The sequence below is a fragment of the Pipistrellus hanaki genome (genome assembly GCF_964339955.1).
Source record: "Pipistrellus hanaki genome assembly, chromosome: 5".
In the NCBI taxonomy this organism is placed as follows: Eukaryota; Metazoa; Chordata; class Mammalia; order Chiroptera; family Vespertilionidae; genus Pipistrellus; species Pipistrellus hanaki.
The window spans coordinates 47,910,963-47,937,644 of NC_140507.1; the positions used below are offsets into that span (position 1 = coordinate 47,910,963).

General features: G+C 36.5%; 1 protein-coding gene across 3 annotated transcripts in view; it reads right to left on the reverse strand.

Annotated features, from left to right (window-relative positions):
• Positions 1-26,682, reverse strand: part of SLC10A7 (solute carrier family 10 member 7) — a 189,190-nt gene that overhangs the window by 92,202 nt on the left and 70,306 nt on the right. The window contains exon 6 of one of the 3 annotated variants that reach the window (XM_084884291.1): positions 20,580-25,307. The exons of the other annotated variants lie outside the window; for them this stretch is intronic. Coding sequence (XP_084740417.1) covers positions 25,287-25,307 — 21 coding nt within the window. The 3' untranslated portion in view covers positions 20,580-25,286. Of the gene's footprint in view, positions 1-20,579; positions 25,308-26,682 lie in introns of those variants that run through there. 3 annotated transcript variants of the gene reach the window in all.

Consider the following 26,682-nt stretch of genomic DNA (forward strand, 5'->3'; position numbering starts at 1 on the left):
CTAAATATTACTGTGTTAGGCACTGTGCCCAGCTTTGTACATGCTTTTGTTTTTCACTTAGTTTTGCAACAAATCCATAAATTTAGTGTAATTAGTTCCATCTAAAGATATAAAAATGAGTCTCAGAAAGATTAAGAAATATATGTGAGATCATAAAACTTGTAAATGGTGGGAGAGGAACTCATTTAGATGGTCCTCTGATACATTCTCTCCACATCCTACATTTTTGGTTAACACCACAAAATCAGTTACTTAATAATTGCTTTCCAACTAGAATGTAACCCCATAAAGGCAGAAAGCGTGTCTATCTTGTTTACTAAGATACCATGCTGGTGCTGGAACAAAGGTGAGCAAATGTTGAATGAATGCATGCATGGCACACGAGTAATTTCTAACACAAAGAAAAGGGCTAACTAACAAAGCTTGTGATTGGTTGCTACCTAACCATTTCAAGTGCTGGATTTGGAAAGCTGAAATAGACATAACTTATTATTAAGTACTATATGGAGTCCAGTCCAGTCTATAGTAAATATAATCTGAACAGGAACCATATGAGGCATGTCTTTAGGGAAAGGCAATGCAGTGTGTACAACCAACTCTATACTGAAACCTATCAGTAAGAGCAATTTACTCAGGGCACTTTCTGAAAATTCAGTTCTCAATAGCATTAAGAGTAGGCTTGACAGCTCCCAACTCCAATTTCAAAGTACAAACACATTTAAAATCACATTGAAAAATTATGTGTAATTAAGATAAAATTGTTTCTAAGACACAGAGAAGTTCTCCCTCAATGAACAGAGCTGATTCTTGCCTCTAAACAGGCAGCATTACTCTGTATTATGTCGAAAAATCTAATTAAGTGATTGTAAAATTTTTGAGCCTAATATTAAGGCCAATTCCACTGACTCTTGGGACTGGTCAAGGTCAGCCCTAGATTTTAAATTCTCATAATCCATAGTTGTAACAGGAAAGAAAACCTGATTTAACTCTTTATTTCAACATCCTACTTCATTAAATCTTTTATCTACCAGTGCTGCAACTGAAGAACAAAATAAATAGGTCATGTTTCATAGTCTTCCTTTATCGCGTTCTATCATAAAATGATAAATGAGCATTGACATGGCCAAAGGCATGAGGCAGCTTGCCATGAAAAATTTTCAAGGATTACAAATATACTTTATGCCAAAAATTACAAAGGCCACTTGTACTAGATCAGCACAGATGTGAGGACACCAAGACAAAAGTGTGGAGCAAAAATTTGTAGCGAGCTTACAGAGTGCACTATGTCACCACACAATAAATATGAATCACATAAACAGATGGAAATGTGGAAGGCCTGGGAAAGATTCAAAGAAATCTTCCTTTACGCTGCTTTTCTTATCCATGGGATCATATTCTTCCATTTCCTTATTCATATGCGTAAAAATGATTGTATTTTTCAAAACCCATGGCATATTAGATATACATGGACTTTGTTTCTCTATCAGAAAGGTTGACAGGGAGTGCTATCCTGTGAGCAACAGCTCTACATACATGGAGCCTTCGCCAATCATTTCCACCTTTCCGCCTAAATCTCTACGTTCTTGTTCTATGTTGCCATGTCACCTGTCCCTCCCTTACATACTTCCTCATTAAAGCACAGTTTCCACTAACTTGCATTTCATATTTATATGCACATGTCTCCTTTTTTTAAAGGAGAAGCTCATTCAGGGCAGGCTCTTCATTTGATTAAATTCTGCCTTCCTCCACCCCGCCCCCAGCACTTTTTATGATGGATGCACATAACAGACAGAACAATTCATTTCATGAGTAAATAACATGACTGTCTGTGAGTGAAATACAGTCAGCTGCTAATATATATTTGCTCCCAATATATATTAACATTAGGCATACCCCTGAGTGAGAAAATGTAATAACTTAAGTGAAAAACCAAAAACAAGTGCATTTACATTGCACAGAATGATTTTGCTAGAGGACTTTTATTACTTTAGTTATTCAATAGTTTAATACATATTTTATCCTCTAAAGTCCCCATCCCCATCCTGTACTTTAAGACAACACCATATATGTCTTTTGTTTTTCTTTGCTCAATTATGATTTTATAGAATTTAATATTCATAAAAATCAACAAGATATCCTCATAAAAGTAAGCCAAGTTGACTCTTGAATTTATATGAAAAATTTGTTAGTTTTCCTTTTGCTCACATCATGAATTGTTCTCATTATAGGTCATTCCACAAGGTTTTTTTCATCTACATCCTTTCAATATTAATCATTGCTTATTTTTTCTGACCCAGATCAACTCTACAACAGGTTGCTTATTCATGTCTGTCTAAACAGAACTGATAAGGTGCTCTGGGCAGTGTGATTCTGTTGGTAAGACATCAGCCAGTGCACAGAAAGGATGCCAGTTTGATTACTGGTCAGGGCACATACTTGGGGTACAGTGAGGAGTGTACAGGAGGTAGCCAACTGATGTTTTGCGCTCTCTCTCTCTCTCTCTCTCTCTCTCTTTCTCTCTCTCTCTCTCTCTCTCAAAATCAATTAAAATATCTGATAAGGCAACCAGACCAAAATCATTGGCTATTTTGTTTCCCAATTTAATCAACCCTGCTTAGTCCAATTCTTGATCACAAATAGGGGTCATTATGTTAACTTTTAAAGAGATAACTAATTAAAACAAAGTAATTCAAAGGGCTTACAATGTTGAAAAACACATAGATACTAGTAGGAAAGCTTATTTCAATGGAAGGAGCATATTTAAATAAAAAGGTTCCATCCAGTGATGGACATTTTACCATGAGCTTGAAATAAAATGCATTATTTCATGGATTATGGTATGAAAGTCAAAAGCTCATGAAAGTAGAAAGGGTTGATAGTTTTAGATTACATTACTCTAAAGAAAGAAAGAATTATTGCTGACATCATCTTAAATACACTGCATATTGACATGTGTTTGAAGGAATTAGAGTTGTGTGGCACAAGTCAAAATCAAATTTAGTTCAATCAGCTGCAGCGTATTTTTAAAAAATACAAACATATTGTGATATGAATATATGAAGAGGTCTATATTAACCTTGCTTTTTATGTAGCAAAATTTTTAATCCCTACTTATTTACAAGCAAAAAATATGTACATTGCTGAAGTTGTGGGATTACCGTATGTATATATTTATTTCACATACACCAACAAAATTCCTGTGCACTACCTTCTCAAAAGTTCACTGAAGAAAAAGCAGGGAGGGACCTGCCCCTTTGGAAATTCAGTACTAAATGTTTAAACCCTTAAAAGGCAAAGTCACCAAGATTTAAACATAAATAGCAGGGGGGGAAAGAGGAAAAAACAACAAGAGAATTAAGTCAAACACTCTGTAAACTGAATTCAGACTTTAGGGTTTTATAGGGCATTAATCTAATATATGCCAAATCAGATTTTCAAATTCCATAATATTTGATTTCTTTTCTAAAACTGGTTTACCCTCAATCCCAGAAGTTTTTCTTTCAAAGATAAACTACAATTCCAAGTGAGATTTCTATTCAATAGGAGCTCCGTTATTGTTTTTTTAAGTATATATGAACCATATTTATGATTTTTACCCTCCCTAAACATTACTTTTGACTTTAATAAAGTTAAGACTGATGTAAGAACTAAAAGATGATTTAATGTGGATTAAATAATACTCATTTTTTTAAAAAAGGCCACTTGCACACTATTTGTCAACTAAAATAATGTAAAAAATGTTTTCACACATCTGGGACTTACTTCCAACTTAACAAATACAAGCAACACCGAAGTCAACGAGGAATTTCAGGAAAAGATAGGTCTGCTTTTGCAACACAATTCCAAAAATACATATAACTGCTCACAGGTAACTTGACTGTCTTAACTGTGGGACTACAACCTTTAGCATGACAAAACCATCACTGTGTTCTAGTTTACACCAGGAAGAATTTTATCAGCAGCCTAGGACTCCCAGCAATTAGCTTGACCTTTCCTTCACACCCTGCTTAATGGGGCTTCTCATTAATGCCACTCCTGAGCTTGGGGTCCCAGAGTGAGTGAGAACATCCAACAGCAGCCCCTCAGTATAACCAGACCACTCATGCTGAAGCGGTGTTGACACTGTGTCCTGGGTTGTTCAAGAGCAAATGAAAGATTGCAGAAGGAAACCCATGTATGCAGTCAATATATAGAGAGCAGGTCTGAGGTAGCTTCAAAACAGGAGAACAGAAGAAACACCTTTGAGAATTCTCTAGAGTATGATTTAAGAATATAAAACAAGTGTGGAAACAAAAGCAGAAAAGAAATCCACCAGGAGGAAGCAATAACAAAAGAAGTTATTGTGGGCAGAGACTCTGGGGACCCCAGTTTAAGAGGTGGCGTTCTAAAGCACAGTTAGCTCTTCAGGCAGCGCCGATGGATATAATGTCACAAGTGTGCAAAGTGCTATCGATAGAGCATTGGTATTGTCTGCAACATCATGCCAGCAGAACACAATAACTCTTAGGGGCACCCAGGGATTCCTGGAAGCAACGGAATATGTGTATTCATGAGCAAATGCCCTGAATGAGTGGAACCCCTCTCCTTTGCGATCCTCTCAACAACAAAAAACAAAACAAAACAAAAAAAACCACCACCAACAACAACAACAAAAAACACAGATTCCATTATGACAAAAATAAATACATTTATTTACATAAGTGAGTGCCCTATAATTTGATATTTATTTTGGCCATGAAATATTGATTAGGAAAGAAGGAAGAGCCATGTGAAAATGGTAATAGTTATGTACATTTACACACATTCATATGGAATCTGTGGCATCCATTATAGTTTAGGTATGTGGTTACCTTTCTGCTTAAAGATATGGTAAGAGAAGAAGGCAAAAAAGATTCTTCACTACATACCAAGTCAAAGAAGACAAATGAAGATCAATAAATCTGGAAACAAACCAGTATCTATAGGAGATGACACTGCTGTAATCACAGAGGAACATTGGGCATAAGGAAAGTAGACAGCCTTGGGCCAGTGATCAGGAAGTCCCTTAATTTGACATAATAAGAAAGCTTTATGGACCACAGCATGCTGGCACTACTCCCCTTAGAAGAGGATTTCTGAGCGATAAAAGCCAAGAAGGAGGAAATGTGGCTTTGTGAAGGCTGGTTAGAGATGGGCACGGAAGACAAGTGCATCCTGAAGAAGGAGAAAGGAAAGGAGAGAGAACTAGCCAAGGTAGGAAAAGTGAAACCTTGCCTGTGAGTACATATCAAAACCACTAACTGATCAGACTCACAGACCCCCTGGCTTTTTGTTGTAGCCTGAAAAGGGGTCCATTTATGCTTCAGCTAATTAGCACATACCAGGTGCCAGGTGCCAACAAGACACTGGAGTGAAAAATGTAGACTAAGACTCTCCCCTCTCAGAGCTTCCACTCTAGTGGGTATTGATGCACAACAGGTGAATGAACAAGATGAGACTTGATAATTATAAATGGGATTTGAGGGAAACAAAACAGATTGATGTAGTAGAAATTACTGGGCATGGCAATACCCAGGAAAGGCCATTGAGATGGTGCCATTTGAGCGGACTCCTGAGTGACAAGGAGCCATTCCAGTGAAGACCTGAGGAGAGAATATTCTAGAAAGACTGTAATGGCTCATGCAAAGGTCCTGAGGGAAAAACAGGTGTATTTGTGTTGCTGAAGTGTGATGAGTAAGGGGTCTGATATAGACAGGACCAAGGAGGAAGGCAGGGCTAGATAACTGGACCTTATTGGTTGGAATACAGAACCTAGATTTTATCTTGCAGAGACACCAGAGCGCTGAAAACTGGGAAAGAGCTGAGAGAGAGTAAGGTGATACCATGTCAGGTGCATATTCTAGAAACACTATGTGTAAAGTCAGAATTTTAGGGGGATCAAGGAAGAAGAGGAGGAACTAATTAGGGAATAATTGTAGCATAACAGTCTTGAATTTGGGTAGTGACAGTAAAGATGAAGAGAAGTTGATGAATTCAAGATATGTTTAAAGGTAGATCCAATAGAATTTGAAGATAGATATAGGGAGGGTAGAAAGATAAATCAAGAAACATTCTTAAATTCAAATGAGAAAGCATGAGGGTGTAGCAGTTTAAGGATGGGAATTCGATATGAAAAATACCCACAATAGAATAAAGAAAAAAATGAAGTTATCGATGAAAGGAAAGAAGTTGCAAACCTTAAATGACTCCAAGACTTGGAAGAGCCACAGTCTGCTTGCTGAGTAAGGAGACAGAGAGGGGCACCAGTCATTCAGCTGTGATCAGGGTGATTTTTAGAGATCATAAGCTACTTTACAGCAGACAACAATATTTTCCAGGCTGGAAAGACCTACTCTGTCCTACCCTTCTGACCCAAATACTGGCTTCTTGTCCCCTAGTAACCCCAATCCTCCCATCTGTCTGTGCTCCCCTCTCTTCATCCCCCAAATTATGATCCGGCTGGCTTGGTTCATCTTCTAGATGATGATGGATGACTTAATTACACAAATAAAGGTAAGACTCAGATGCAGGAGGGAGGCCAAATATGAATAAAAGGGCAGGGACAGGGCTCTTTTCCTGTAGTCATGAAATAAACTCAACCAAAGCTTTAAAAATTACTTTTCTTTCCCGGTCAAGTAGCTCTCCTTCTTATTTTTCAAGAGAGTTTCAAGAGTGTCCTTTCATTTTTCTGTTTCCAGATCTACCACTTTGGTTGATGTCTTTCTTACCCACACCATTCATGATTTGATAGATTTCTACTTTCCAGGCCAAAGAGTCCTAATCTTTCACTTTGTCCTCATGTGTCAATTCCTCTTCCCTGCCCCCTCCTCCTCTGATCATTTTATAATGAATTGGTAACCACAATAATGAAATTTACTGAGAAAACTAAATTTTGAGATGCTGCCATAAATAATGAAGTCAGAGAAATGATGAAAAGGGCTTTAATGAGGTTTGAGATATGGTTGGAATATTATAGATAGAAAATCAATTTGAAAAATGCTGCCAGCTTCATCCGCAGGGGGAAAATTATGTAAACGCGCACATCTAAAGGAGAGGAGTAACTCTGAAGGCAATGCAGAACCGAAAATGGTTTTATAATAGAGAAAACTTGTTCTTTTTTCATCTACCTATCTCTACATCTCTATATCTGTCAATATTTTGCTATGATTACAATTTAACTAGGTAAATGTCCAAGTATATTGGGTATTCAAATTCTGTGTGGATCAGTAAATATTAAGCATTTTACTATTATACTACTTTACACCATTGGCTCTACCTAACCTTGGAGGCAGAAGGAAGAGTTTATGGCTCCTTTGCAATACCACTTAGAAAAACAAGGTATAATTTTTGTCATTCCATACAGACTCTTTTAAAAATATATATATTTTATTGAATTTTTACAGAGAGAAAGAGAGAGGAATAGAGAGTTAGAAACATCGATGAGAGAGAATCATCTATCAGCTGCCTCTTGCACACCCCCTACTGGGGATGTGCCCGCAACCAAGGTACATGCCCTTGACCCGAATCGAACCCGGGACCTTTCAGTCCGCAGTCTGATGCTCTATCCACTGAACCAAACCGATTTTGGCCCATACAGACTCTTTATCTTCCTCAAGAGAGAAACTGAATTTTGTGGGCTCAAAACTAAATATTTTGAAGAAAAGCATATCTTTTTCATAATACTGTACATACTGTCTAGCACCTTATACATCAAAGAAAAATTAATTTATTTTTTTTTTTTTACCAGATTATCAGGTCATAGAACAATGAAAAGCCATAGTTCTCTTAAAGTAACTCCAACTCTGCTTCATGTCTGGGTTATTTAAGCATTCAACAGATTCTCTGTCCTTAATCGTTTTTTGTCCTTAATTTTCTAAAATTAAATGGAAGTTATGAACTTTCTCTTTAGAAAAAAACCCACACACAAAAGAGCAAAATGAGCCAAACAGAAGCAGAAATCATTCCAAGAATTGTAATATATCCCTTAAAATGTAACCCTGCTTCACTTTTTTTTTTTAATTTCAGTTTTACCTTTAAAAATTCAGCACTTTTAATTATAAGATTACAGAAGGAATAGCTTTTTTTTTTTTTTTTTTAATCCTCTTACCCAGCACAGAATAACACACACGCAGGCACTTAATACCCCACAGTGAGGTTCGGGCTGATGATCAGATAGCTACTTTCACATTCATTTGTCTTTTAGTGACTTTCATTATAACAAGAGTGAGGAAGAAAGGTCATTTCTAGTTTCTACTGTTTTGTAGTGTCACTTAAACCTATGAGTTATCTGTTCCCGGGCATTTTTTCTCTTCTTTTCTTTTTTCATACAGAGATGTAAGGCATTCACTTGCTGGAATAAAACTTACAAAATGAAGTTCATTTTGCTTGTCAAGTACAGATAAAAGGAAGAAGGGGGAGAAATAGTTTAAATGTAAAAGACACCCTTTCCTGAACTCCTGACCTAGTTCCCACAGTGAAATGAATAATTTAACTCCCTGCAACCTCACATGTGCAGACATTGGGTGCAGACCAGTGGCCTTTTCACTCCGGATTTGTATAGTCTTTAGTCAGCACACCTCATCTGCATTTCCAACACCTGCTTCAGTCAGCCATGAAGTAGGCTCTTATCTCTTGGCTGTCTTTTATCTTTACTCTGTCCATCAAACCCAAAAAATGCATTATAGAGTACTAGAGGCCCAGTGCATGAAATTCGTGCAGGGGGTTGGGGAAGGGGGGTCCCTCAGCCCAACCTGCACCCTCTCCAATCCAGGAGTCCTCAGGGGATGTCCTACTTAGGTCTGCTTCCTGTGGTTCTCTGCTGTCTGTGGGCCCACTTGGCTGCTCCCAGATCGCCATGGCAACAGCCAAGCAGGCCCTGCTCTCAGCAGCCGCCCCCAGGACTGAAGGACTCCAGCAGGGCTGAGAGGACTGGGTGTTGCCATCTTGTGGCTATGGGAGCTGCCATCTTTGTGTCGGAATGATGGTTAATTTGCATATTACTCTTTTATTAGATAATATATTACTCAGCCTAAAAGAGATAGGGAGTAATTCACATGATCTTCTGAAAGGTATTTTCCTATATCTTATCAAAAGGCAATTTTAAAATCAGTTACTAATTACTGTTGTCATTCTTTACTATACACATCTTCTTCAAACACTAATATTAATTTTGTACAGCAAAAATATCAGCACCTACACTTCTCTGCACTGAGTACCTGCCTTAGGTGCAAAGGAAATAAAATTAAATGCTGACAAGACATTAAATGTTGACAAGACACCATTTGTAAAGTACACAAATATCTCTTCTAAGCTTGTCATTGTGGTGCCGTTATTAAACAATGTTCATCTGGCTTAGCCTGCCTATCATGACAGTTTTATGTATATCAGTATAAATATTAGCCTAATTTTTCCTGTCACCAATCTACTTACTGTCAATGACTCCCGTGATTTGTCTTGTATTAAGCAACTTCATACAGAGGACTGAAGCAAAATCACTTAAAGGCTAAGGCTCTTTGATAAAGAAATTATCCTAGGAGAGGAGAAAAAATGGGGAGTAGCTGGAAAAAGCAATGGACAACTCTGAACAATTTCTGATTATTATCATTTTGCTTATTTCCATCATAACATTAATTATAATGTGATTATTGTATCTGTTGTCCATCTCCCCGTTTGAATGTGAACGCCATCTGGACTTCTCCAGCACTCACTCTATTCCTCGTGCCCAGTTTAGATCTAGACATACAGTAAACATTCCATAAATATGTTTTAAACAAATTAATTTTAAAAATTTCTACCAGATTGAATTGGAAGGGATTCTGAAGAAACATTTATATTTCCTTAGAATATATATGCAATAATAAAAACCACCTCATTTATCCAGGATCATTAGAAAATAACATTTTCTACATAAGCTAATTTTCTCAGATAGCTAGAGATGATCCTTTTAAGAGACCAAGACATTTTAATTATGTGAGTCATTCAAGCATATATCATTATTTCTTTCTTCCTTGTTAAAAAATAGGTCAACCAAAACCAGTTTGGCTCAGTGGATAGAGCATCAGCCTGCGGACTGGAGGGTCCCAGGTTCAATTCTGGTCACGGTCATGTACCTTGGTTGTGGGCACATCCCCAGTGGGGGGTGTGCAGGAGACGGCTGATCGATGTCTCTCTCTCATCAATGTTTCTAACTCTCTATTATTTCCCCTTCCTCTCTGTAAAAAAAAATAATAATAAAATATATATTTTTTAAAATATTAGGTCTGCCTTAGCTGGTTTTGCTCAGTGGATAGAGCATCGGCCTGCATGGCCTATGGGCTGATAGGTCCAGGGTTCAGTCAAGGGCACATGCCCATGTTGCGGGGCTCCACCTCCAATAGGGGGCATGCAGAAGGCAACTGATCAATGATTCTCTCTCATCATTGATGTTTCTATTTCTCTCCCTTCCTCTCTGAAGTCAATACAAATATACTTTTAAAAATAGTAGGTTTCTCAAAAGTCAATCATTTCTTGATGCCTTACAAGCAAAATTATGTAAAACTCTGTGCCATATAACACTGATTCCCTGAGATATTAGTGAAGTAGGTGAGATTATATGTCCCTAAAAAGGGAGACCTATCAATAAGATACTCATGTTTAATGTTTTTGTTGGTATAGAGTAATGAAAAGTTAAAATTAGAGAATATTTTAAAAGGAAGAAATTTTACATCTTTCTATAACTGACTATCGTCTGGTTAAAATGGAAAGTACAGTGTATGAGAAATAATAGGAACTGGGTTCTAGCTGTGGTTATCATTGCTAACTAGATAAGTTTGGAGTAGGAGCTCAATGAAGTGTCTGTTGGATGAATGAACTAGAGAAACTGCACATGTGCGGACAAGGCAGCTGCCTTGTGGGAAAGAAGACATGATGGGCTGAAGCTGGAGGAAGGCAAGGGACAGATCACACAGGACCTTACAAGCATATACAAGGGACTTGGGTATTTATCCCAAGAAACATTGAAGAATTTTAATTAGGAAAATGACGTGATAAGTTCACATCATTCGAGATCATTCTCATTGCTAAATGGAGAATGGAAGGGAATTGGCCAAAAAAAGGGATGAAGAAATCTGGGAAACTTCCATCTCTGAGGTTAGTGCCCGTGTTGGTGTCTCTGTATATGAGGGTGTTGGTGTCTCTCTAAGTGAGGATCTTATAACATACACTAATGTCATAGGTCATTGGACATGACATCACAATTCAATTTGCAAAGTTCCCAATATTCTCTCAATCTAGAAATGCTCCACCTCCCCCCAATCTTTTCCTCTGGAATTAAAATGTACTTACACAATTACTTTTAGAAAATTCTAATTACTTAGACCCCCATATATAATGTAGTCAGGAGCTTGCACAAAACATATCTTTGAACAAGGTCCATAGAGGTTCCAAGTAGCCTAATTTTCCGAGATTCCTTTTGCTGTAAATTTGGCTAAGAGCTGGGAGTAGTACGGGAAAGAAGATAAGTGAGAGAAACACCAGCGATTTAACCTCCAGTGTTCCCTTAAGGACAAACATTTGTCACCTTGACAGCAAGGTGAAAGGTTTGCAGCAAGTGTGCTTATAACAGGACTCTTCCCCCTTCCTCCTCCCTGGGGACCCGTGATTTCTGAAAAGGCATTATCTCAACGGATGATGATGATGATGATGAGCTACAGAAAGGGCGAGGGGAGGGAAAGAGGTTGAGACCCACATAACTCAGAGCCTCAAACGGAAATGCTGCTCCAGGGACCGCCACAAAGATTTACCATTTGCGACTCTCCTTCCTGAGGTTCCACTTGAGGCTGGAGTAATCAACCCAATAAATTAACACAAAACGTTCAAACAGTGCCCAGTGTTAACAGCCTGGATCCCGTTGCTAATCATTATGAGTGTCTCATAAAGCTGAGTAGCTCCTAGCCACTTTTTATACAAATCTCTGATATTATAGGGTTTATAATTCTGCTGGAGGCTTACATCAGGTGCTAAAATGGGCTGGATTTTTGCTCTTGATGATTACACATAACCCATATTAGCATTAATGTGATGACACTACATATGCTAAATTGATTATATTTTTTTTCAAAAGTGAAATAGAAAGGGATATATTGAAAGCTAATAATTTTTAACAAAAGAATTATAGTTATTAACTTATGAGCATTTTTGGTCTTAATTTAATTTCAAGAATCAGTGGCACTCATTTATATGTTCCTTTGATAAATGGAACTTTATTTGATACTACCTTATACTTTTACTTTAAAAAAAAAAATCTTCAGCTGAAATTATTATAAAATCAAAATTGAATCTGATTATTCCATTTGAATATTCATCACCTCATCATCACTGACTCTTAAGTATTATCAAAAGGGCCAAAATTATTTTTAAGAAGAAAATAAGCTTTGAACTCAAGCAAGCATAATTAATGAAAAACTAAGGCTACAAAGTATACCAAGAAATGTTTGTGAGTGGAGGGAGAGGCATTAGAGAGTTAGCAGCTGGAACACAGGAAGGATGAGATCAGAAGTCTAAAAGAAGAAAAAAAAAGGAAGAGGAAGACGGAAGAGGATCAATGGTCAACCTAAAAGAATCTCTGTATTGGTTTAAGATACATGTGTTCTCCATTCATGAAGAAAGAACAGATAGCAACCATGTCCAGCCCTGACACCTGCCTTTGGATGCCCCAGAACTATCACATAACTCACAGTTCAAATCCAACTTAACCATTTCGCTCAGAGTTATTCTCTCACTTAAACTGTCTGTTTTTGTTCATGACAGCACAGTTATTAGTCCTGAGATCTTTGAGCCCTTGGTCTGTGTGTGTTCCTTGCATATCCTGGCCCCTCTACTCTATAGACATTCCACACTCTCTCATGAAAAACTTGGCCAGTGAAAGTCTCTAAGTAAAAAAAAAAGGCAGTGTAAGTTATGTTTAAAAAACGACAACAACACAAGAGAGAGACCTTAGCTATTAGATTCCTGCTGAAAGGAGTTGATGACTGGGCTTTGCTTCAACATAATAGGTAGAAATAGGGGAAATCAGATGGGGGTAGAAAGGAAACAGTACTGGTCTCAGTTAACCTAATTGAAGCTGAAAGATGAGTACACAAGATTCATTAATATTATTTAATCTACTTTGTATATGTTTCAAAAACTCCAATAAAAGTGTTATTTTTAAGGGGCCAGAGGTTTAGGTAAGTACTATATCTAGGGACTAAATAAAAAGTCAAGGTATAGGAGTACAGAGAGGGTTTTGGCCATTGGGATAGAGTCAGGATGACACCCTTTCTAAAATGAGCTGAATAATAATAATAGAAGCTACCAGTTATAAACTTTTGCTAATGTGCCAGACACTCCTAAGCATCATGGGGACTCGATCTTTAACACAGTGCCGGGAGGGAGGAATGCCTCATTCAAAGCTGTGTAGTGGGATTTAATGAATTAAATTCTTTAATTCCCAAAGAATTCCATATTGGGAATTAACTTTGCATACAGTAGCTACAAAGTTAATATTAGGTGTCTGAATAATTGGCTAAATGATTAAGAAAGTTTGGTTCTTTCTTTGTAAGAAAACTCAAAGGCTCAGGCCAGAGTGTTCATCATCACTTATCTAGACTCAGAGGAGTCTACACATTAGTCTTTGACACACAAATGCACCAACACACACACGGCTGCCAGGTCACTCCTAAGATACTATACTTCTGGAATCACGTACACCTTGAAAACTCCTCAGTAATGCCTTTTTTGGTATCAAGGTCAAGTTTAGCCTCTCATTCGAGGTTCTTCATAATACTGTCCCACATAATTTCCACTAACCAACAAGAATTGGCTTCCTGCCGAGACCGGTTTGGCTCAGTGGATAGAGTGTTGGCCTGCGGACTGAAAGGTCCCAGGTTCAATTCCTGTCAAGGACATGTACCTTGGTTGCGGGCACATCCCCAGTAGGGGGTGTGCAAGAGGCAGCTGGTCGATGATGCTCTCTCATCGATGTTTCAAACTCTCTATCCCATTCTCTTCCTCTCTTAAAAAATCAATAACACATATTTAAAAAAAAAAAAAGAATTGGCTTCCTCCAGTAAACATCCCTCTTTTCACTGTCTCTTGCCTTAACTGCTCATTCATTCATTCATTCATTCTATATTGACCATCTGCTTTGTATCAGGCTCTCTATTTGCCTTTACATCTGTATATACAGAGAGATAAAAATGAGCATTACAGGTATGGTCCTTGCCCTTATTGGGCCATATCCATTCTCAGGTTGACTTTCTCTATTTGGGTTGTTCTCAGTTTTCTAGATCTTACACGTAACATCCTTCAGGAATCCTATTGTGCTTACGTTATCATGTCTTGCTCTCCCTTTCTTAATTGGTGTTACAACACATTTACGTACTTGAATATTTTTTTTCCTGTCTCCCCCCTCCCCACCCAAATGTTTTATTTATGCATGAAATTTCCTCAATTACACTAAATCTCTTAGACAGAAATTGTCTTATATTTCTCTTCATCACTCAACTTAATGTAACTCAACTGAATTCAATGATGTGAATACACCATGCCCTTAAATAGCATTTGGTATTGAAAAGAGTATAGAATAATAAGTCAACCTAACAATAGACCAATATATAATTTATCTTTCAAAAGAGAGATATAAAAATCTCTCAGGAAGGACTAGGAATATGAAGGATATAGTTATGTAAATAGATAGAGAACAGGAACAAAAGGGAAAATTTCTCCTGTATGGTATAACTGTTTCCCAATCGGGCTTATAATACTTTATAAGTTCTATAAAACATCAGTCTTTTTCATTAATTTTTGTATTTTGTAGAACATAATTCAGAGACCATACCATCGGCCAAAATTAATAGGGCTCTGCTAAGATGTCAGTAATATTGATAAAAGTAAATGAAGTTTTTACTTAGTTAACTTTTTAAAAAGAAAAACTATTTTCAACAGGAGCAAAGGTTAATAATATATATAGGGTGTTCCAAAAATGTATAATTTGAATAATTATAAAGGCAGTGTTTAATAAAATACATTTTATTTTCAAAATTGAGCTATCAGCTGCCCAGCCAGCATGGTTCAGTGGTTGAGCATCAACCTAAGAACCAGAAGGTCACGGTTCGATTCCCTGTCAGGTCACAGGCCTGGGTAGTGGGCTAGATCCCCAGTGTAGCGCATGCAGGAGGAAGCCAATCAATAATTCTCTTTCATCATAGAGCATTTGTTAATAAGCAAAATTTTAAGTGCTGGATACTTAACCAACTAATATCTTAACAACAAAATCTGAACAGGTGTATACAAAAGGCTTCAAATTCACTAAAGAAAACTGAAATACTAAGTTTGGCTACTATCTGAAATACACAGAAATTAAGACATAAAAATATTAAATACTAAACTATGTAGATAGTTTGGCAATTAAACATCTCTCTCCAGTACTGTCCAACAGAGTTTTCTGCAATGATGAAAATGTTCCACATTCTGCACTGTTCAAAACAGTAACCAGCAATCACATACAGTTACTGAATACCCGATTTGTGCTTAAAGTGACTGCGGAACTGTTTAAATTCATTTAATTTTAATTAATTAAAATTTAAATAGCCACATGTGAATTGTGGCTACCATATTGGTCATATCAGCTATATGATAAAATAACAACGTATCTCCCCTGTCTCTGAACTTGGAAATAAAGGAAATGCAAAATCACTTTAAAACATTAGAAAGGTTTCAATGTCAGCAAGACTTTACTGTAAGTCATGGTGGGTCAATAAAAAGGAAAACCAGTCAGCAATGAATGCAGTGAGAAAGAACCTAAGAGCAACTATTAAGAACACCTATCTAACTATCAAGGAAAGAAGATCCCTTGCCCAAATGATGGGGCTTGTCTGTTTCCAAGGGCAACATACCCTTGTTGTGGAGCCAGACACAGTCACTTAAAACACCTGATAGAATCAAACTTGGGGATGATCTCCTTACCTCTCTCCTTCCTCTAATTCCATTCCCACCAAATAAACTTCTTATTAAATTATTTTCTCATGGGAATTTAAGCATGAGGAGAGAATGCATCAATCCAAGTGATTAAGAGTTTCTCTTAATTATTTTCCTCACTGTCAATTTAAAAAATTGAGTTTGCTTTATGTATCATTAACTTATGAGTATGATTAATATGAGTCCATCCTTGAGAGATGGAGCCACAGAATTGGTTTCTGAAGTAGGAAGTAGTAAATGTAGGAGTTTGATATCTAAAAAATGGATAATTCAAATAGACAAAGCAAAACCCCCCACACATAATATTACTAGAAATGATTCTGTATAGAGAAGACATCATGTCAAAAAAAAAGTGGTCTCAGATCTTTGAGATATCAAGAGTAATTTCCAGTGGAGGAAGAAAAACTTCATTAAGAACTATGTGACACCCAATATCTGTCTTTAAGAAGAAAAACTAGATCGCACTTTTAAAAACACATGTCAAAATACATAGTTAGGTGACTCACTACTTACAGTTCCAATATAGAACTGAAAGGCCAGCAACATCCAGGAAAACTAATATAGAGATGCATAATGCTATCTGAGTTTTTTTATTAGTTTATATTTTTGTCACTAGAAAGCCTGTAGTGATTATGGCCCCAGGTTGGTAGAATCCGAAAAATAAGCCAGACATGACGGAAGACTTGCTCAAGACCAAGGACTGTTTTTTTAACATTGTTCCTAGAAAAGGCTTAATTCTCTTTTACAAATATATCATGAAAATATTTACAAAAGGACAACTGCATTCTGTTGCAAGAGAAAGTATTCTTCCTAATCTAGATATTTTCTACTGTTACACACTTAAACATTTTTTTTAACTTTTTATCTGCATTAGTGGGAGTTTCTATTCAATTTTTTTAGAGCTGAACATTTGACATTTTGACTTTAACACGATTTGGCTTACAATTACATTAGATAAGGATCCAAAATTCTAAAGGCATTTAATGGTACATAATCAGGATTTGACTATCTTTGAAGGAAAATGCCTATGTATTAAAGGGCAAAAGATGGAAAACCTCTACATATCTCTAATGTTTTTCATGATCATTATTCATTTTTTTCCTCTTCAGTTTGAATAGATAGAAGTAAATGAATATAGAAGAAAGAGTAACATGTAAATCTACTTCAGGGGGAGGGGTAAACAAGAAATAACCTTTCCTATTGCTGACTTTAATTATTATAAAGACAAAAACTATCCTGCTCCAAATGCATATATGTCAGCAGCTACTGATCAGGCATTCTGAATGGCTAATTAGGCTGCTATAGCAAATAGAAATAGCAATATGTATTTTTTAGGTAATCATAAGAAAATGGAACCAACTCTACCATTAAAAAATCATATCTAATTAACTATACATTCATTCTTTTCCTATCTTAAAATAGTGCCTCTACTTCTCTCCATTATTTAGATATATGTCACTCCCCAAAACTCCTCCAGCCCAAATCACATCTTTATTATTTTCTATATCTCCCTGAACAAACTTTAACCTCTGACAAGATGATAAGACCAAAGTCAAAGCAATACTGTGAATTATAAACATATGAAACTGAAGTGCAGGAGCTGTAACAAGATGCTTCTGAAGAAGGAACTGTATTAGTTTTCATGTGCTCTCATATCATATTGCAAGTTCAAGTTATCTGCTTCCTCATTATCACCTTGGATTTTTCCTTTTGTTTTTTCTTTCTCTTTCTTTTTTTGGTCATTTCTATTTTATAAGTACTTCTAATGTCTCTCAGATATTAATTTGATCTATTTTTATATACCATTGAAATGATTCTTCTATTTTTCAGATTTATATTTATACCTCTTCTCTAAGATACATACAATTTCTATTCAGTCTAGATTTCAGCTCTCACTTGTCAATTTAATTGTATTATATATTTCACAAGTAAAGTATAAACTTTAATAATAAAATATCTTAAATACCAACAAGCAACAATGATCTACAATGCCATATAATGGTAAACACTTGCAGATTCTTATTTAAAAATCACCAACTCTTTTAAAATATGTACTAATCACAGTTGTAGCAGTTTTTCATAAAAAACTTTTTGATGTATAAAAATTAAAATTATTTCAATGATAAGAGCATATGGGGTGGTAATCTACTACATTGGGATAATCTCTCCTAATCTACTCTTAAGGGGTTATTGTGAGAACAAACCTTACAAACCATCCCCTATCCAAGTTAGATGTGGAAATGAGTTTCCACACCCAAGTTAAATCTACACTGTGAATACAAAGAAATATAAATTTCTTATGGCTGGAGCATTTTTTTTTATTGGGAGTAAACTCATACAATTTTAAATCACTTTAATATAAGCAAGAAAAGTTTGGTAGATAATCACCAAAGTGACATTGCACTTGTTGTAAAACTAATTCAACATATAATTGTAATAATAAGCATGCATTTTCAGAACATATTATATACAAGATGTTTTACAATCTTAGATATATTAAGAAGAGAGGTTAAAATAAAATTCATTGAATGAATTCTATTTATTCATTTAACAAAGATATTTTGAGTGCTTTCCATGTGTTAGATACTATAAGAGCTGGAGACAGAGCAATGAACCAAACCAAACCAAACAAATACCTTCTTGTAACTTGCATTTGAATGGAAGAGACAGAAAAAGAACTACTTAACTAAATAAATGATAGATAGATAGATAGATAGATAGATAGATGATAGATAGATAAATGTTAGAAGACAAGTATTCTAGAAAAAAAGGCAGTGCTAGAGTTGGAGCAGAAAGTTAGAATTTTAAGCGAACTAGTTATACGATATATATATAAAGCCAGCAACCAGAACGCCATAACGACTGGAATGACTGGTCACTATGATGCCCACTGTGGCCAGCAAATTGGCCTGATCAGGGGTAGGGCCGGCCCATTGGCCAATTGCCCATGGCCTCTCCCCACAGCTGGTCTGGCCCTGATCAGGCCCTGATTGGGGCAGGCTGGCCTGCCAACCTCCCACAGTCTCCACCTCCCAACAGGCCTGGCCCTGATCCACGCTGATTGGGACTGGGCTGGCCAGACCCCACCTGTGCACGAATTTGTGCACTGGGCCTCTAGTCTATACTAATCAGTTATAATCTAGATGGAAAGTCATCAAAAGAACTAAACAACCATAAAAGAAAAGTTAGAGAAATTGCTTCAAGAGGCAGCCAGGCTTAGGAGCAATGGCTAGGATATGGGAAGGATGAGAATAATTCCAGCAAACACAAGGGAGCAGGAAAGTGCTCCAACTGTTGGGGGGCAGAGAGAGGAGAGAGCAAATCAAAAGTGAATAAGGGAATGAAATAAAGACACGAGAAGAGAGAGGGTGGGCTGCTCTAGGAGGATCCCCAAATGGCCAAGTAGGTGGTGGGCAATTCCGAGGCACTGAAGGCACGAGGAATGTGAGTGACAAAAGTAGTGTGTGAAGACAGATGGAGGAGGGGACTGACCATAAAGGGGCAAGAAGGAACTTTGTGAGGTGATTGGAATATTCTTTATCTTGGGTAAGGCAGTTGTTAAGTGACTATACATTTGTTAACTCAGAGAAGTGCACATCTAAAATGAGTGGATTTTTCTATATATAACTGTATCTCAATAAATCAGATTTAAAGAAATTTTAAAGTTCTGCCAGTCAAAAATTATCTCCTTATACACATTCAAAATTTAAAAGGTTAAAGACGAATAGGGAAAAACATTTGCAATGTAAGTAATAGAGTATTCATATCCTCACATATAAAGGTTTCTTTGGAACCAAAATAAGCATCCTAATAAGAAAAATTAGCAAAAGATATGAAAAAATAATTTATAAGAAGAACCTAAAATGGTTGGTAAACATATAGTAAAAGATTAACTTCTCAATAAAAAAATTATAATTAAGATAAAATATCAGTTTTATCTTTGTTAAAACTTTTTAAAAAGCTAAAAGAAAATAATATCCAGAGTTGGTGAGAATAAAAGAAAATAAATATGTACACTCTTGTTAGGATGATAATTTGGTTCAGTATTTAAGGAGGACAACTTAACAATATCAAGAACCTTGTAAAAGTTTGTAGAATTTTGCCCAGTTATTCCTCTTTTAGGAATTTTATTTGAAAGGGAGAACCACAGATATTTATGCACAAAAATGTTGTGGCAGCTTTTATTTTATAATAGCAAATATGAACAACCCAATTGTCTATCAATGGGGAAAAATCTAAATAAATAGCAATACTCCATCCAAATGAATATTACAAATGATATTATCTATCTAATAATAGGGTAACATGCAAATTGGTTGGGACACCATCACAGTAATGACTAATCAGCAGGCTGCGTGTGCAGCAGGCTCAGGTGGGCAGGGACTTGCAGCCTCGGGGGAAGGGGGCGGGGCCATGGTGAAGGGTCTCCATCTGCCTGGACTGGGGGTCCACAGGCCCCCCCCCTCCCCACTCCAGCCCACCTCTTTGGGGCAATCCATTGAGGACCACCGGATGGGTGGGCAGGGCCTACCTCTTTGGGGCGATGGATCGCAGAGCTTCCTCACTGTGACAGGGCACAGGCAATATGCAGTGTATCAGAGCTAAGAAATATTTTGGTGTTTGATTTTTTAATTTCAGCCAACTATAACGTGCCATTACCAACAGCACAGACCACTGGTTTTTAAAAGTACTAAATCTTTCCCTGATAACCTGCATCCATGCTGGAGTCTGGATGTCTAACATTGCTTTCATCATAAAGACCAGTAATTAAAAGGAAGGTGTTTTTTTTTTCGGTTGGTAGAAACTACAAGTTTATACAGTTATGCATCTTCAGATGCCTTCCCATTTCTCCCCACGTGTCCAGGTTTATTTTGGCCTGGCAGTGGGGGCTGACCCAACGACTATATTAATAAGGGGAAAGTAATTCCTTCCTTCCCTACTGCACCCCTCGCCATATGCCCTGATAGGCTCCTCTTAAGAACCCGTGTTGCAGATAAAGACAGGAAACTTATTTGGCTCACCACAATATTATCCCTAGGTCCCCCAAATATTAGCTTCATAAACAAAAGAATCATGACAAATTTTTGTTTTGAAGAAACAGAAGCAGAGAAATGAGAACTATCTACCACGTTATCATCAGTCCGTAGTTAACTAATGGGCATCTCCTACTAAAGGCCACACACTAGGCAGTTCTGTAGTGCATTTGATTCAAATTAAGGAAATGTACCTTTGGTTTAAATCAACTATTAGTATAATATTTCTTAGGAGTTCCTTTGTAAATATCCTGCCCCTCCCCCCATGTTTATATTTATTTATTTTTACCTAAATGGGTACTAACCAAGTACTTTTCCAGTTTGGGAATGCTGACATTTTAAAAATTGATAAAAATTAAAATAAAAGCACATGGCATTTGTTAATGGGTAATAAAATAACTTCAGTCAATTGGCTAGTTCTAAACCATAGATTTCTTTAAATAGTAATGAAATCACTGCTTTAAAAAAAAAATCCATCATTATTAAAAAAAAAAAAAAAAAAAAAGTTGCCTCAGCCTCCACCAAAATTAGATTTGTAAGTTGCTGGTCATTCCTATAATTAAATCTATGTCACAAATTTGCAAGAAAAATGGTCACTGTGACTAATGCATTTACTTGCTACATAAGTCCTGTCAGACAGCATAGAGCATTATGCTGCTAAAATGGAGTAGGTAAGGATTCTATACATTTTTATTAAGTAACAAAAACCATTTTTTATTTACAATGTCTGTACTTTGCATAAGAGTTTGCTTTAGAAAAAAATCCAAATGTAGCTATCATAGGGTTTTTCCTAGACAAGCATTATAGCAGCATATTTTTAACACTAAGAACACGTTGGGCAGCCATGCATTGTGCTTTTCTTGACAAGTGTATATAGAAAACACTCTAAGGAAAGAAACAGTCTCTGGTTCTAGGGGTTTCCTCATTTGACCTCCCCAAATGTTGTTAATTCTCCCTGTGGATGAAGTGAATGAGAATGAAAAAAAAAGCAGGGCTTCCCAAAGTCTAAGAATAGTGCTGTCCCAAGAGGGAGTCAGGGCTAGACGACTTAAAGGACCCACAGACAAAGAATAAGTGATTAAACTTACTCTATTTTCAAAGAAATCCAGACTGCAGGAAGGAACAGTTCCTGGTTTGGTACTTGTTCTAGCTTCATTAGATGGTTTTATTAAAACCATCTAGCATCGGACTCAGAGCCTTATATACGCAGCAGAAGTTAGCTACAATATAACACTAGCTTTTTCCACTTGATTTAATTTCAGTTATCTTCTATTCAAGACAATATTTTTTTTTATTATTTACAGTGTTGATGTAAAGTTTTGCTTAAAAATCAATTTAAATTTTAAACGTGAGTTTTATTTAACCTGATAATACAAATAATATGTCAACAGGGTAAAACTCAGAAAGGTGCCTGAAATTTGGAAAACACCGCATTAAAGGCAGTTCCTATCTTCCCTCTTTCTTAAATCTTTGATTGTTATTTATTGTTTCATGTATTTATGCTTTGTGTATTGGCTTCAGGTATTTAGAAAAGTTGCCTTGATTCAAACAGACTCAGTACTTGTGTGTTAATTTTATACCTTACTTTCCTATTTTGGGCCACAGTGCTAACTGAGCCAATGGTATTTTTAGAGAGAAAGTAGTCTTTCTCAGCAACCTAGCTTTTATGATGTTCATTTGTTCCGAGAGGTGAGGAAATGAAATGTATGGCCTGACGAGGGGTTCCATTTCATAAGGTGGAAACCAGCTCCCCATTGTTTGAACTTAGGGTAAGATATGGGAAAGCTAAGATAGGTTATTTTAAGTCCTGGTTTCATCAAGTCCTTAAGAGTAAAAAGGATGAACTTAAGATAACATTCTATTAGGTGGTGCTGAGCACTGCTGAATGATTCAATTGTTTGTTCTGGCAATGAAAATAAACAAGTCACGAACTTTTTTGGGGGAAACCAAGATCTCAACCGAATAACATGGGTTGGTTAAGATTTTAAGCAAATTAAGGGAAATATCAGCATAGTATTCAGTATTGCACAAAATGGGTATTCTATAAACATAAATTAAATTAAAAATTGACATTCTAGATTTAGGTTACAGGAAAATCAAATGAACCATCGAGTCATCTCTGGTAGCATCCCTAACCCTCTCTGTTAATATTTGAGATCTTGCTCTGTCTTTTCAAAAGCAGTGCTGCCCAGCCATCAACTAGTACCAGAGCAGATGTGCTTCTTCTCTGACCATGCTAAGGGTGGCAGAGTATATTTTTGTCCAAGAAAGGAAGGATAAAGAAGTTACTAAACATACATCCCAAGTTCTTAAAACATGCCATTTGTGTTTGGGATTTCTTTCTCTCGGCAACTAAAATAGCTTAAGTAAACTATTCAAATCTTTCTACAAAGCTGGGTGATAATGGCGGCCCAGACACAGCAAAGAGGGAAGACAGAAGAACTAGGTAAGGGAATGAAAATATGTGCTGGCTAGATCTTCAGCTCAATGCAAGGAGTCCCTTTCACACTTGATCTCACATGAAAAGAATCAAAATTAGTCATCTTAGAATAGCTTCTTCTGGTTGTAGCAATGCCTATTTTAAGAGAAGACTTATGTTATAAAAAAAAAAAAAAGAAAGAAAGAAAGAAAGAAAGAAAGAAAGAAAGAAAGAAAGAAAGGGAAAACCATTTCTTAATACTTTAGATGAAGAGATTTAGAAAGCAAACAATGACTCGAAGATCTTTTATGCTAGGTTCTATTGCATTCACAAGATGACTTTGTTTATAACTGCAGCTGTTTCTGAAATCCTTACATTTCTGTTGCCATGAATTGCTAGGGTTTTCCTCTAAGGTGAGGCAGGGGTCACCAAAAACAAACTAGGCTGAGGAGTCTAGAAAAAAGTAATTCTGCCTTTTCCTTTTAAACTTTAAGGTATAATTCTTAAAGATACAGAAACACCAAATTCAGCCTCTAGACAAAATGCTAAAAGTCTAAGAAATCATGTAACCAAAGTGTTTTTCAACATAGTTCAATTTTTTTTTAATTAAAGGAAGGATTTTTTAGCTGGAATTTTTCAAAAAGTAGCTAATACCTTTTTTTTTTAAATCTTCCTTTTGATTAGGAAGAAACACAGGTGTTTAAACTTGAAGTAGACGGTTTTACATAGAAAATATGTATATAATTTTGTTAACAATTTAGGTATTCAGGGTGGTTGACTATCAAATTCTATTAAAATCCCATGAAGGGAAATCTCAAAACACTTATTATGCTCCACAATTATTGTAAGCAAACAATTTAAATAAGAGGAGGAGATAATGACATTAACTTTTTAACTTAAAGCAATCCTCTGTGGCATGATTTTAAAATATTCTCTTGGTCTGAAATTTATGTAAATTAAATTCATCTACCATTGGTTATTACCAGCCTAGCTACATTTTTAAAAAAGATGATTTTCTGTAACAATTAGTTCTTTAAAACACTGTGTTTTAATTAGACCTGGGACATTATTAAACTAGCTATAAATATGTACAATATTTTATTTGGTATACCCAGATGTCTGAAAATCAACAAGAAGGCCCTCGGAGTTTTTCCTCAAAAATTCTTCTAATAAAAGCCTTTCATTCAAAGTTTTAATGTAATCTAAAGTAAGTACCATTTTCAGATTTCATTATGTAAATACAAAATGGTCACTCATAACCAGACAGTAATAATTGGATCCATGTATTTTAACACTCACAGAAGTGAAGTCAGAGATAACCAATTTCTTCATTATATGAATATCCATGGATACACACACCCAAAATCATGGCAGAGCTTGGACAAAACCTAGGTCAGTTATTTCTACCACATCTTACCCCATTTAATCCTCACCACTGCACAGTTTAGGCACTATCATTATCCCATTTTACAGAGAGGGAAGGTTATATGGTTAGGCTGGTATTCAGTCAAGTATTCAGACAAATCTGACTCAGAAACCATACTACCACCCATTATACTAAGTTTTTAGAATAGGTATCAATAGATATGTTCTATTTATAAAGAAAACTCTCCCCAAATTCTAACATGCACCACCCTTTTTAAGAATAACAAAATTATAACAAAACATGAAAGCTATAATTTGGAGTTCAAATAAGTCCTTTTCCAAGCCCAATAAAAACATCAACTTCTCCCTGAAGACTTCTCTTCTCATTCATCTGAGACTAATCTCTTTCTTCACACTCCTGACAACTGCTGTATAGTGTTCAAAGTGCTGGTTGCCTCTTAAGACCCACTTTCTTCTTCCTTAGTAACAGAAATCCAAAAGTTAGCTCTCAGCAAATTGCCACATGTCCCAAGCCCTCCAGTGGCTAGGTAGAATCATATGACTAGGTTCTACAATAAACTATTACTGCAAGTATGGTGCTGAAATTCTAGGAATGCTGTTTTTAAAAAGCAGACCTAACTTTTAGGGGTGCTCTTTGCCTGGCTGCCCAGGTATCGTTTTGGCTGGAGCTCCAGCAGCGATCTTGGATCCGGAGGCAGCCTGGAGAAAGGGAGCTGCATGCTGCGGAGGTTGGAGGAGGAAAATGGGCGTCTGGGTCCACAAGGAGACCACGCAGCCTGATTGTCATACGTGGACAGCCTCCCTCCAGATGTTACCTAATAGAGAAACAGCCTCTATCTTGTATAAGCTTCTATTGTTTTTTTGTTAAATAAGCTGAACCCAACTCGAATTGATTTAGTTCAGACTCATACATATTTTATAATCCAAGGTTTATTATAACTACAATATGATGGAAAAGGTGAAAAAATAAATTATTTCTTTTATAATATTTGAGCAAACACATCTCCAAACTATAATTTTCACTCTCAAACCCTTTCTGGTACTTTTCAACTTTGGGAAAGGAAAAGGAGGGAAATGAAGCGGGAAGAAAAATGGGAAAAACACACTCTGCCTCTCTGCCGTTGCTCTGTGCGTCCTCTCCTCTCTTCTCCACAGCTAGGTCCTACCATTCTTTGAGGCCCAGCTCAGCGAAACTTTCTATCTGACCTTTGGATTCAAAGTCCATTCGCCCTCTGCCATTTGACAGCCATATATCATACAGTAACATCTTTTGTTTGACTTCTTAACTTTTATACTGTATTTCTTTGTCTATGTGTCATCTTCATGACATAGTGGGACCTGGGTCATATTTCTTTGCACCCCCTAGAGCTTCCAGAGAACGACCTCTGTGTGGTAAGACATCAATGAGTACTTTTGATTGATTAGTTATGTTAAGGTGAGATAGAAGATGAAGAAAGAAAAAGAGCAGAAGACTAAGGAATGAGAATGTACAAACTCTTAGAAGAAAGCATAACAAAAAAAGCTGAAAATTCCCCAGGCCAAGTTTGATTTCACTTACCAAAAAATTGTACCTGTAGAACAAATACCATGAACTGTTCCTTGTGCACACGGCCAGTACAAAGCTTAGCCTGTACCTACTGAGCTTGTTTTCCAAATAAGGGACAGCATCTTTTGCTTCAGTTACTCAGACAATTGTCTCAACCTCACTTTCTTAATTATCTTAAACATCTGACAGAGTAAGAGATTCAGCTTAGGAAACCATGTTTCCATAGTGAATGTATATGATTCCAAGCCATATAATAAAAATTGGCTTCTAGCAAGATCATCTTTAAT